Source organism: Balaenoptera borealis, assembly GCF_965194805.1.
Source record: "Balaenoptera borealis genome assembly, chromosome: 5".
In the NCBI taxonomy this organism is placed as follows: Eukaryota; Metazoa; Chordata; class Mammalia; order Artiodactyla; family Balaenopteridae; genus Balaenoptera; species Balaenoptera borealis.
In genome coordinates, this window is record NC_138862.1 from 141,510,734 (window position 1) to 141,524,750 (window position 14,017).

Below are 14,017 nucleotides of genomic sequence, written 5' to 3' on the forward strand. Positions count from 1 at the left end.
GTTACCCATCACTGGGGATAATCAACCCAAAGACCTAGTCTAGATGTAGCAAATGGTTTTCTTACATTTAGTGGGAGAGTGGGTTCAATGAGCTTGAAGTCTCTTTCTGGCTTCCAGTTTACAGGAAGTTTTCTTAATATAGAGAAAAACATTAGCACTGAAATTGTTGGCAGAAGGGTTGATATTTGAAACAGCCCCTATTAGACATAAGGAGCAGGAAACAGGGCTCCTCAGAGACTTTTGCAACATTATCTGATCAGTACCAAAGTGAAATATCAATACGATTTAAGAAGAAAAGGAATAAAGAAGGACACACTTAACAATCATGGAACTATATGATTGTTTGCTGAGTATTTAAAAATGATCAAAATTGCAACTGTTGAGTTCAGAACTCTTATTTGCAAGTCAGGAAAACTGTTTTTTTTTTTACACCAGCTGGAACAGGTTGCTATATAACATTCATCACTTGAAATAATTTTTAATAAATTAAACTATAGTAATTTTCTTAAAATTCAAATCGAATCAAGGTGCTTAGTATTCAAAAACAAACAACAAAACAAAACAAAAAAAAACAAAAGACAATCCTTCAAATAAAATGCTGTATGTTTAGTGTATTCTTTTTACAGCAGCAAATGCCATTCAGGTGCTATGCAGGCAATCTCTTCCTCTCTTTAAGCCAACAGAAGGAATGTTATAAAATTACCTGATGATTATACTAGTAGGTATGAGTTCATAAGACAGTAGCAATCCTTATACAAATGAAATGCTCTCACGGAAGGAAAAAGCCACTTTATTTATGCCACACCTATTTCCTGTGCCTGATTATCTCATATGAAACCCTTATCATCAGATCAGCTAAGGGACACACTTGCCTAGGGTGATTAAATACTGGAAGGCCTAACATTCTCCAGAATCCAGAGCTGTTTGGTCATCTCCATACAGCATATCCATTTAGGGCAAGATTATGGCACCCTGGAAAGGCCACTCTGATAGATGGGGTCCTCTGTTTACCAAGAGTGTCAACAAGATGTTCAATTTTTATTCCTTCCAAACCAACGTTCCTTTTCTTTTCTTTATCTCAGGACTGACTCCATTCCAAAGTGGGTTGGGGACGGATGGCAGTGTTTTTCATATTGACCACAAGCAAAATTAGCTTCTGTGATGAATCCAGAGTCTACACTGTCCCTTAGAAAAGGTATAAAAGATGAGGATCCCTCTCTGTGAATAACTTGCAAAGTGTCAGGTCTACACTGTCTTGCTCCTGTCATGTTCTCCACTTAACTTTTACTCATTAGGGGCTGGGGTCCTTTGAGGTCTTCAGAACCCCCTGTTAAAATGCTAATACTTCTAGGTCAGTGACCGGAGGTCTCTAACACAAATACAATTAAAGACACCAGAGATCTGCAATTGGGGACCATCAGGGCAGGAGAAGAGAAGTTACAAAGCCAAAATCTTGGCTTTGAAATATAGTCTGGGACCTACCTTATTTCAGAGGTGTGATTTACTGAAAGCCTCGTTAGTCCTAAATTTTTACTATTCCCCAAAGGCAAAGTGTGTTATCTAAATTTAGCATTCCCAAGAGACTACAAAATACCATTAAAGTTCAAGTATACCAGTTTGTTCAGGTGTGATTTTTTTTATAGAAAACCACCAAACATAATAAAGTCCAAAATTAAAGCACATAAGGAGTTAAAATGTTATCTTTGAATTTTGACATGCTCAGTTATTGGAGAAAAATGTTTAAGAAATCTCTTTTGCAAGATTAGAACAGCAGAATACATTTTTTTTCACTGAATACTAAATGATAAACTTACATCAGAATTAAATCTCAACTGGCAAATGTTGCACGATATGATTTGCTTTCTTCGATGAGGAAGAGGAACCCCGAAAGTATGATTTATTACAGCTTTCTGAATCGGGTCCATCTGTAATGAGAAAAAAAATACAACAAATAGAAATAAAGCTTGTCAGTTCCATTGGAATGTTGCCTATTTCATTAAAGAACCAAGCTGTACAGCTTCAATCTACTGCTTACATTATAAAGAACATTTTTATTCTAAGAAACGGCATTTCTACTTTCTTGAAAAATAGACAACAATGAGCCGGAAGCACAGTACGATAAGGAAATGATAAATGTACCCATTAGAGTCTGCATGCTAAACCGTTTTTCTCATTTAGGATCAACAATTGTCTCAGTTTGATAATCCTCAAATACAATTAAAGGTTTATCAAAACTCAAGTTATTGTGAATGCCAGAAACCTTACACAGAAGTTAGTCTATGCCATTGCCCCAAATAGACTTCAAAATAGACTTAGTCAGACGAGCAGCTATGAAAATAACTTAAGCCCCATTATGGATAATTAACCTTATGCTATGTTTGGTATCTTTCTGCCTTAAGAGTATAGTATAGATTTCCTCTGCTATCTGAAAGTAGAAGCCACTACCGTAGGACACATCTTGCTAAGGGCTGCACAATGTAAATCTAGATAAAGCACAGATGTGCACAGATACAGTTCAAAGCCATGGCGGCTGGATGCTGAGTGTAGTTGCCTGGGGATGGGATGGAGCTTAGAGACGCCAGCCTTGCTGCTCAGGGTTCATGCTGCCTCTGTAAGAGCTGCTGCAAAACAAAGGCTGAACATCACTTTCGCTGTTTGCCTTTTTGCGTAAAAATGAAAATCCTCTTTGGATTTCCTTTGGTTAGCAAAAACAGGTACTAATACAGGTCTTTGGTCAAAGTGAGGTGACATAAAGAGAATTTTGGAAAAGCAAGGGTTACCTGTACACAAATCCTGCTTTCTAAGTATTCAAACATGGAGCTATGGATTCTTTCAACAATCATTTACTGATCACCTAATACATACTGCTATCCTATGGACTTACTGCTTGAGGTTCAGAGAGTTTGGGCCAGATGTCAGTTACTTCTCTTCATCCCATTCCCAGGACAGGACAAGGGACACCCAAAACATAATGTCAGCAACCTAGCTCTGATAAAATTTCATGTCTCCTCACCAAGCTTTGTCCCAGGGTCCACATCAGTGATTCCCAACTGATAGAGTCAGATACAAATTTTGATCTGCTTCTTAATACTTGTGGTACCTCTTTGCTCATCTGCATCTATCTCTTAAGGTTGTGATGAAGTTTAAACATAATGATTCTTGAAATTACTTAGCACAGTACACTGCCGGGCACATTAAGAAGTCAATAAGTGGTGCTGGGAAAACTGGACAGCTACATGTAAAAGAATGAAATTAGAACACTCCCTAACACCGTACACAAAAATCAACTCAAAAATGGATTAAAGACCTAAATGTAAGTCCAGACACTATAAAACTCTTAGAGGAAAACAAAGGCAGAACACTCTTTGACATAAATCACAGCAAGATCTTTTTTGACCCACCTCCTAGAGTAATGAAAATAAAAACAAAAATAAACAAGTGGGACCTAATTAAACTTAAAAGCTTTTGCACAGCAAAGGAAACCATAAACAAGAATAAAAGACAACCCTCAGAATGGGAGAAAATATTTTCAAACGAAGCAACTGATAAGAGATTAATCTCCAAAATATACAAACAGCTCATGCGGCTCAGTATCAAAAAACCAAACAACCCAATCCAAAAATTGGTGGAAGACCTAAACAGACATTTCTCCAAAGACATACAGATGGCCAACTAACACATGAAAAGCTGCTCAACATCACTAATTATTGGAGAAATGCCAATCAAAACTACAGTGAGGTATCACTTCACACCAGTCAGCATGGCCATCATCAAAAAATCTACAAACAGTAAATGCTGGAGAGGGTGTGGAGAACAGGGAACCCGCATACACTGTTGATGTGAATATAAATTGATACAACCATTATGGAGAACAGCATGCAGGTTCCTTAGAAAACCAAAAATAGAACTACCATATGACCTAGCAATCCCACTACTACTGGGCATATACCCAGAGAAAACGATAATTCAAAAAGACACATGCACCCCACTGTTCATTGCAGCACTATTTACAATAGCTAGGACATGGAAGCAACCTAAATGTCCATCAACAGAGGAATGGATAAAGATGTGGTGTATATATACAATGGAATACTACTCAGCCATGAAAAGTAACGAAATTGGGTCATTTGTTGAGACGTGGATGGACCTAGAGACGGTCATACAGAGTGAAGTCAGAAAGAGAAAAACAAATATCGTATATTAACACATATATGTGGACTCTCAAATGGTATAGATGATCTTATTTGCAAAACAGAAGTACAGACACAGAGGTAGAGAACAAATGTATTGATACCAAGGGGGAAGGGGGGATGGTAGGAATTGGGAGATAGGGATTGACATATATACACTATTGATGCTATGTATAAAATAGACAGCTAATGAGAACAGACTGTGTAGCAAAAGAACTCTACTCAGTGCTCTGTGGTGACATAAAGGGGAAGGAAATCCAAAAAAGAGGGGATATATGTATACATATAGCTGACTCACTTTGCCGTAGAGTAGAAACTAACACAACATTGTAAAGCAACTATACTCCAATAAAAATTAATTTAAAAAAAGAGTCAAGGGGCTTTCCTGGTGGCGCAGTGGTTAAGAATCTGCCTGCCAATGCAGGGGACACAGGTTTGAGCCCAGGTCCAGGAGGATCCCACATGCCGTGGAGCAACTGGGCCCGTGCACCACAACCACTGAGCCCGCGTGCCTAGAGCCTGTGCTCTGCAACAAGAGAAGCCACTGCAATGAGAAGCCCGCACACCGCAAAGAAGAGTAGCTCCCGCTTGCCGCAACTAGAGAAAGCCCGCGCACAGCAACGAAGACCCAATGCAGCCAAAAAATTAATTAATTAATTAATTAAACCTAATAAATAAATAAATAAAAACAAAAATGAGTCAATAAATGTTGTCTATTACATTTTCTCTTTTGCACACCCCATGTGGTGATCAAGGTTAACAGGGGCCTCACACTCCTGTGGTCTTTGTTGGCACACCTTCCATTTCTCACATGGCCAAAAAACATTTCAAAATGATCCCAATGTTCCACATACAGCCATCGTTTTTGTTGAATGCTTGTAGACTTTGGAACTCTTAACTCTCATCAGATGCAAACTTCTTATGAGAGTCTTCACAATGGGTTGAGCTAGCTCAGAAAAGATTTGACATACACACAAAAGCTAAGAACGTGTCTGTGAAACGATGCTCTAATATTCAGCTTCTGGGATACATGATAGTTGATTAATTAGCCTAAACCAGTCATTGATACATTCCACCTCCTTTTGTGTATTTCAAATCATCAGAACCAGCTAACTCATAAGCCCTCTTCACTGGTAGTTAGGAGCAAGGTTCCGTCTATATTCACAACTCCTAAAAGGTTGTCTAGACACTCTTAATGCACTGTTCTAAGTAATAACAGTAACAACATCAACAAGAGAAATAATAGCACTCAGCATTTATTAAGTGCCTCCATGTGCTAAGTACTAGGCTAGGTGGTTTATATATTAAACAGTTATGATCAGGAAGAACTCATGGGTTCTCATTTTTATCTTCCATCATCACTTTAAATTTTTTCTCATGTTAATCCCAGATTCTGGATGAAGCTCAACTGCCCCATAATTTTTCTGGTCACTTCCAGGAATTAACACATTCTAGGATCCCCTCCCTCCCCCTCCAATTCTACCATATGTTCTTTTTAACCAATTTTATTTAAGTATAATGGATGTACAATAAAACTCACCAATGTTAAGTGTACGATTTGATGAGATTTGACAAATAGATACAGCCTTAATAATTATCATATAGAATATTTCCATTACCCAGAAAGTTCCATCCTGCCCTCTGTGGTCCATTCATACCTCCACCCAGCCTCTGAAGCACTGGTCTGCTTTCTGTCATGATATTTTTCCATCTTCTCAAAGTTCATACGCATGGAATTGTACAGTATGTGCCCTTTTGTGTCTGGCGTCTTTCATTCAGTATGATGCTTTTAATATTCATCCACGTTGTTGCATCTATCAGTAGCTAATTCCTTTTTATTGCTGAGTAGTATTCCTTCGTACGGATATACCCCAATGTGTTTATCCATTTGTTAGTTGATAGTTAGTTGATATTTGAATTGTTTCCAGTAAATTCTATAACTTTTTCAAATCTTAATACATAATCTAAGCACATTCCTAAATTCAGTTCAGCATCTTAATCCAAGCATTAAAAATTAACATAAAATTACAGTTTCTTTATCTTAGCTTGAACCTGCTCTAGAGGAATAGTGTGAAAGGTCAAAGGGCATGGTACAGAATTCTTCTCTATATACACTGCCAAGTCCCCCACCCCAGGTAAGTCAAACTTCCATCAACCCCACCTCACCCCTATTTCCTCAGAACCAAAATGGAAAATGCACAGAACTTGAGAAACCCACTGACCACACAGATGAATGAATCTGGGAGGCTTTGAGAGCCCACTTTCTGCTTCCCAGGATCACTCTTATACGACTCTAAAAATGCCATCACAATGCTTCTGTACCAGCACAGAGAACACTGGGGCGTAACTTCCCTTTCAGCCAACAGCTAGAGAAAAATTAAAAGCTGAAAGAGGTACTGATTTAGAGGTAGCTGTCTAATCATGTTCTGTTGCATCTGTTCTGTCTGCACAAACGGGGTCCATTTCTACTAGGGATCAGGTGAATTATGCCTATATTCCATTTAGGAATACTGAAGCCCCCTTATAATGACACTTTGAAATAAAAATGAATTACAGATTTATAACTAAGGGCTCTCTGAAAATACACACTGTTGAGTTTTTATCATATTTCACAAGTAACATATTATTTTGTCTTTCATTAACACTGGGCACTTGCAGTGACCACATTCAATTCCGGAAAAGAGCAGGAGGTATTTTGGAAGTAGACACTTCATACAAATGTGTCATATTCTCTAGATTTAATTCTTTTGTTGGAATTGAATGTTGTTCTGATCAGTGTTGCTATAAAATCGAATTTCCAAATGCTAGGTAATGTATTCTAATTCAGAGACCATTTTATTTCCCAGTATACTTAAAAAAAAAAGCACAACCGAATTATATTTTAATGATGGCTTCCACAAACATAGTTATACCACCAAAAGTAATTATATTTTATTATTTTAGGAACCTAGTACAACAGAATGGCAAAAGTTTAATGCCTTTATTAATGAAAGTAAGTCATAATCACCTCTGTAATATATATATCTATAAATATATGTGAAACCACTTACAGCAAGGAATTATAGAAGGGCAAAATCTAAATAATAACCAGTTCTGTTGTTAACTAGTTAATGAAATGATACCACATGGTATATAATTAAAAGTAGCATCTACTGTCACTCAGGGGAAACACACACAGCCACTTTGATCATTTTGCCCAAACACACCATTATTTACCATTATAATCGAACATTTTGTTCAAAAACAAAGTCATCCATGTTGGTTTTCTCCCCGTGAACCAACAGGTCTGATCTGTCAAAATAATCACACCTTATTGTGTGCATGCATACTATCATTAGGAATTTGTCTACAGAATCAGTCTGAAGAAATGCCTATGTGTGTAGGAAAGAGAAAAGGGATTCTTGGATCAAATAAGTTGTAGGAAATCTAGGTACCACAGCCTGGACATCCACAGTGCACATCAAATATTAAATTCGCTGAGATGTCCCACAATAAAAATATCTGCTTTAAATAATTTCTAAAATAATATAACCAAAGCTTTTGCTGTTTTCTTTGTTTTTAAATTTAGCGTCTTTGTTCAATGCATAGTTTAAAAAATAGTGATCTGGTAAAATAAAATCGTTATACGAATATGAATAAGATGTAATGCCTTCGTACAAAACGAAAATCACTAAACTAAACATGCAATACACAGAAATCAGAGCCAGACATTTCACTGAATCCATGCAGCCCTGAATTAAAAATGAAAAGAAATGGTAAAAGCTACATGGCATTTTAAGACATTTATTTAATTTCTAAAGTGGGAAATTCTGAAAGCTAAAATTTTCTAAATACATTATCCACCCCTCCCAAAACCAACAAACAAAAGTGAAGAATGATACACTAGCTATTGATATGCTTACCCAAACTATGGAGTAAAATTCAATTTCAAACTCAGTCTATGGCCTTATTTAAAGCCAAATGAATAAGTTTTCCTTCATTTCAAGTTTAAGGATCTTTGCATTTCTCTCCCAGGCCTAGCTGTTCCCTCATCTCCCCTCAGGGCTTTCTGCTAAATTGATTTGTAAATGAGTAACCAGAGCCACAGTTCTTCCCAGGGAAGTCAGCCACAGTTCTTGCCCTAGATTCCCTTTCCTAGGATGCTGCAGTGTTTTCAGAGAGGAGGAAGCTTAACCCTGAGTTTACATTTTCTGCTCCAAGAGACCTCCCCTCTTTCTGTTCCCATTAGTACTGTGGCTTTCAAATCAAAGAATAAGAACTTAAATGCCAGGAAGTTAGAAGTCCAGAAATATAAAGGTTGTCTCTTCGGGCTGGTATTTCTAGGGAACAATGGCCAGTAACAATAATGCTAAAGGTTACACTTAAGGGCACTTACTGGGTGTCTGTGTTTATAAGGATTATTTCTATCCTAACAACTTACTGAGGAGCTCTCACTCCCCCTTTGCCTATCACAGAAGCAGTAAGTGGCAGAGTCAACTAATACCCACAGCTTCCCACTCTGCACCCACCCCTACCTCCATCCAGTACCACGATAAAGCTCTGTGATAGCCATTGTCGTGGATGTCTGTGACCATGAAATAATAAGTGACACTGAGTAATTTATTCCATCAACTATGAACTAGTAAAATTGGTGTTTTTATGACATATCCACACCTTAGAAAACACTAATTTAAAAATTCCAATAATTGCACTCCAAGAAATTTGTCCATTTGAAAAACATTGCAACTTTTGTCCTTTAAAAAAAAACTTTTAAAAATAGGCATATAACTTACATACCAAAAAAGTGCATACATCTGAAGTGTATTAGTTGATTTTTTAAAACATGTGCATACTCCCATGGTATCACCATCCCCACTAAGATATAGAACATTTTCAGCATTTCTCTTCTACAAGATTTGGGTTGGAAGGGAGTTTAACAAGAATACCAATCACTCAAGACCAAGACGCAGCTCTGAGTGGAGTTCGGGGGATGTGGAACACAAGGTACACATGAAGTTTCCTGGTTTCTTGGATTTTGCCAAGTAGCAAAGGACATGCATGAGTGCTTTCAACAAAGGAATTCATTCAACTAGAGGTAGGCTTTTCCCATCAATCTCATTAATCAGGTCAAGCCCAAATTTGCTAATTTGATACATTTAAGTACGAAATACAACATGACTAAGTCACATAAGTACATTAAGGGCACAGCCGGTTTTTCAATGCACCAAGCTTTCCTTTACCTTCAAGTCTTTTGCACATTCCTCTTTCCTCTGCCTTGAAAACTCTTTCCCCATGCTTTCTGGTTCATCTTCCCCTGGCTAACGCCTACCTACTTTTCAGGACTCCAATCAGAACTCATCTCTTCTTCTAGAATTCTTAGCTGACCTCCTTCAAATGGGTTAGGTCCTCCAACTCATCCTGTAGGTCACTCCATCGCACCATCTGAAGATCTCTCATCTCTTCTGTTTCACCCAAAAGAGGGAAAAGTCAAGGCAGGGCTGAGTCCTTTTGTTGTTTGTACCCAGGAATCAGCAGAGTGTCTCCCACTTGGGCCAGGGCTCAATACATGACTGTTGAGTTGCTAAATAAATTGAATATTATTAAAGCCCAATAACAAAAGTTAACATCAGTCTTGGAATGGTGTTAACAATAGCAGTGAGAAAACCTGGATTCACAAGGGAACCTTAGGCATGAGGGGTGAAGAGAGGTTATTAGAAGCAAAATCATGTGGATAAATGACTCCATGATACAATCGGAATATAGAAGCCCGGAGTAGAATCTACAACTGGAAGCCAACAAGCAGAATTTACATGTATTCATTTATGAATTCATTTATAGACACAGTGTCATCTAAGTAATGAGGCAATGGTTGATTGGTTCTCTTTATACTTTAGTGCCAATATCAGACCATTTTTCCACCAGGCATCTTCCTAGACAAAGGCTAACAGACATACTGTTCTGATCAGTTCAGGAGAAGCTGATTTTGCTCAGAAAACCAATGCTTGAACTTAAATGAGCAAAGGCATTCAGATGCTTTCCAAGTACTCAGGACATGTCTAAATGGAAGAGACATTTCACTGTCAGTAGCTTTCTGCCATGGCTATTTTCCCTAATGTTCTATGAGAAGGCTAATAAAGTGAAACACAGTTCAAAGTAAAGGATGGATCCTCTTAAGGGGATCTTAAGACATTATTTTTCTTAGAATCATTTATGTGCTCCAGCAAATTGCATTTAACCAATGTGTTGTGGCGCTGTCACAGAATGCCCACAGATAGCTGCACTCCAAGGTATTTTTTTCTTTTTTTGTTATTAAAAAATTTTTTGTATTGAAATATTTTTGATTTACAATGTTGTGTTACTTTCAACTGTACAGCAAAGTGATTCAGTTATACATACATATACCTATTCTTTTTCATTATAGGTCGCTACAAAATATTGAATGTAATTCCCTGTGCTATATGGTAGGTCCTGGTTGTTTATCTATTTTATATATAGTAGTGTGTATCTCCTAGTTTATCCCTCCACCCCCGCTTCCCCTTTGGTAACTGTAAGTTTGTTTTCTATGTCCGTGGGTCTATTTCTGTTTTGTAAATAAGTTCATTTGTATCATTTATTTTAAATTCATTAATGTACAGTTTTCCTCCGTACCTAATGCTGAGCGTGGACCTACCTAGAAAAGCTAACCGTGACAGGAAACCAGATATATATGCATACACATATACATATACATATACACACACATACACATATATATATACACATATATATATATATTCTTTTTCAGATTCTTTTCCCTTATAGATTATTGCAAGATATTGAGTATAGTTCCTTGATTTTTAAGTGGATATGTGGAATCGTTACCGACACAATGTCTCAGTCATGGAAGTTTAATCCTGGCTCACCTTTAGGCATCATCTATTTGTGGTATTTTCAGCGAGTAGGCACTATGTTTCACCCATCTTCTCATCTCCTGTGGTTCTCATTCCTTTCCCTGGAACCCAGTGGGCACTCAATATATATTGAAATTTTACTGAAATATCTCACTTTATCAATGAGAAAAGCTATACCAGGAGAGGGGAAAAGGTCAGAGGAAAAAAAAGAAGGAAAGAAGGTGATTTCATTCTATGTATGGGCTCCCTTTTTCTGCAATGAGGTTTTTTTCTCTGGCCAAAAGAATATTAAGTTTCTTTAAGAGGGATGACTGTTGCCTGATCACACTAATACCACTCTGTAGAGAAGATACCAGTGCTTAATTTGGACACTTTAGAAACCTTGTTATCAGCATTACAGGGACGAAATTTGACTCAAATGCTTTGATCAGAATCCAGTTTCTGGTGGACTTAAATGGCAAAACCTCTTTGGAAGACAATGAATGCCTATGGGGCCTGCCTGTGCCAGGAGACAGGTTACCCAATGGTTGGTCAGCCTTGGTCTCCGAATAATGTCTAGGTGATTAAATCCAACAACTCCAGAGCTGGGATTCCATTTACAGAAAATGCCCCAGAAAGCATGGCGTTGTAGACTGAGCTGGAGGACAAATTCCAGAAATCCATTCTATTACCAGCTGTACCAGAAGTCCACAAACACATCTGGTTCCTCAACAGGTCACCGAAATGTGAGCCAGGTGTTGAAACCTGCTGTATTCTGAGGTGAAAAGAAAGGTGAGGACAAAATACTTTTGTACATAAATCACTGATGGCTGAATTGAAAGGATTTTCTCTTAATGTAAAATTATGTCCTTTCTATTTTTCTGTTGTTAAATTCCTTTCTTTTTCAAAATCATGGTGCTATTAGATAGAAGGATGGATGGATGGAAGGATGGATGGATGGATGGATGGATGGATGAAAAGATGGTTGGATGGCTGGGTAGACGGATGGCTGGATGGATGGACAGATGGTTGGATGGATTATGCTCTGGCTTGAAATGATTACAAGGTGAAAGTACTATGTTGACCGGACTTTTAATACCCCCTTTTTAAGATTTGAACCATGTATAAGTTTCCTAGGGCTACTAACCAACTTGGTGGCTTAAAGCAACAGAAATTTAGTATCTCATAGTCTTGGAGGCTAGAAGTTCGAAATCAAGATGTTTGCAAACCATACTTACTTCCTCTGAAATCTGTAAGGAGAATTCTTCCTGCCTATCCCTAGCTACTGGTATTTTTGCCAGCAATCTTTAGCAACCCTTAGCTTATAGACACATCTTTCTAATTCTCCATCTTCACGTCGCAAGCTTCCTGTGTGTGTCTATCCCTGTGTCCAAATTTCCACTTCTTATAAGGATACCAGTCATATGGGATTAGGGACCATTCTACTGAACTCATTTTAAGTTGATTATCTCTGTAAAGCGACCATTTCCAAGTAAGGTCACATTCTGATGTATTGGGGGTTAGGACTATAACACACCTTTTTTGGGGGTACACGATTCAACCCATAAGAAATGGAATGGGGAATATAAAAATCTACAAACCACTGTGAAATTTTACTCAGGCACTAATTCTAGGACTTCTCGATTAAAGGAAAAATCAAAATCAGTTTTCTTGTTTTAGTGCCTAAAAGGGAAAGTTTGAACTAGCAATGGATCACGGAGACCATTCCTTGCCTGCCTTCTCTCTAACATGATCAATTTTAGCTTCAAAGAGCCTTGTCATCCCCAAGGGTCTGGGAAGAAGAAATATGTTTAAGAAATTGAAATATACATAGAGATGAGGCTCATGAAATTGAAAGAAGCAGAGCTTTACTAGTGAGCCCACAAATAAATTTTGATGAGGTACTTTTGAAATGTCACAAAATGAAAAGTTATAATCTATAGAAAAATTAAACAATGGCACCTTGGTATGAGCTATGTGAGCAATTATCCTGATTTTAATTGTTTGGTTAAATTAGAAAATAACATAAATTTGGGGGTACATGTTTTGCATTGTGCCTTTTTTTCTCGCTCCTATGCTTATTTGTCTCTTTGTTTTAATCAACCTTTAATGCCTTTGAGAACGTATAATGATGTGTGGGGTGGTTCTTTTTAAACAAATTCCATCTCAATAGGTAATTAATATGATCTCTTCTAGCATGAAAATCCCAGGTTAACACATATATATGGAATTAGGCACATAAGAATATCCTTACTTGTCTTTATGTTTTGTTCAAAAATGCAAATACACATATATGTCTGTGCATATGTCTCTGTGTGTATACACATGCATACATATTATTTATGTACCAATTTATGTACCAGTATTTACCCACCAATTCCCTACATAAAATCTCTCACTCTTTTGAATTCAGCAGGATTCCATTTCTTTTGTTCTGTGTTTGGGCTAGACTTTCTCGAATTATTCTACTTCTCCTTGCACTGAAGTATTCATTCGTTAACTTACACACACATTTCCCCCACCTCCCCATAGGTGGCCCAGATGCCTATTTTTCTTAGCCATCAATGTGGAATGCAAGGCTTGAAGGGCATTTTACATTGGCAAATACTGCCTTCCATGAACCAGCCCGGGCCCACGTGTCTGGATTCATTTCCATTCCTCCTTGCCTCCTTCTATTTCCTCCAGTATGACAGATTTGCTGGCAACTTCTTGTATAATCTGCTATGGTTTGTTGTCTCCTTCTCTTTTGTAAGGTTCTTTCCTTTATCCAATCTTTATTACTTATTACATGTGTAATTCCTGCCTATCCCTCCTAATGTTCTTTTTCCAAGAGTAATCCCTGTGGTCTCTTAGTAGGCGGGGCTAAATACCCCTCCTCCCAGTCTTCACAACACCCTGTACATTCCAATGTCATGTCATATACTGTCCACCACCCAGATATTCTGCTTAGAATTCTCCCTTCCCGAAACTGCAAAAGAT

General features: G+C 37.7%; 1 protein-coding gene across 4 annotated transcripts in view; it reads right to left on the reverse strand.

Annotated features, from left to right (window-relative positions):
- ZNF385D (zinc finger protein 385D) overlaps positions 1-14,017 on the reverse strand; it is a 924,724-nt gene that overhangs the window by 134,001 nt on the left and 776,706 nt on the right. For all 4 annotated transcript variants that reach the window (XM_082392762.1, XM_082392761.1, XM_082392763.1 and 1 more), the window contains one exon: positions 1,815-1,925. In XM_082392762.1, coding sequence (XP_082248888.1) covers positions 1,815-1,925 — 111 coding nt within the window. The remainder of the gene's footprint in view (positions 1-1,814; positions 1,926-14,017) is intronic.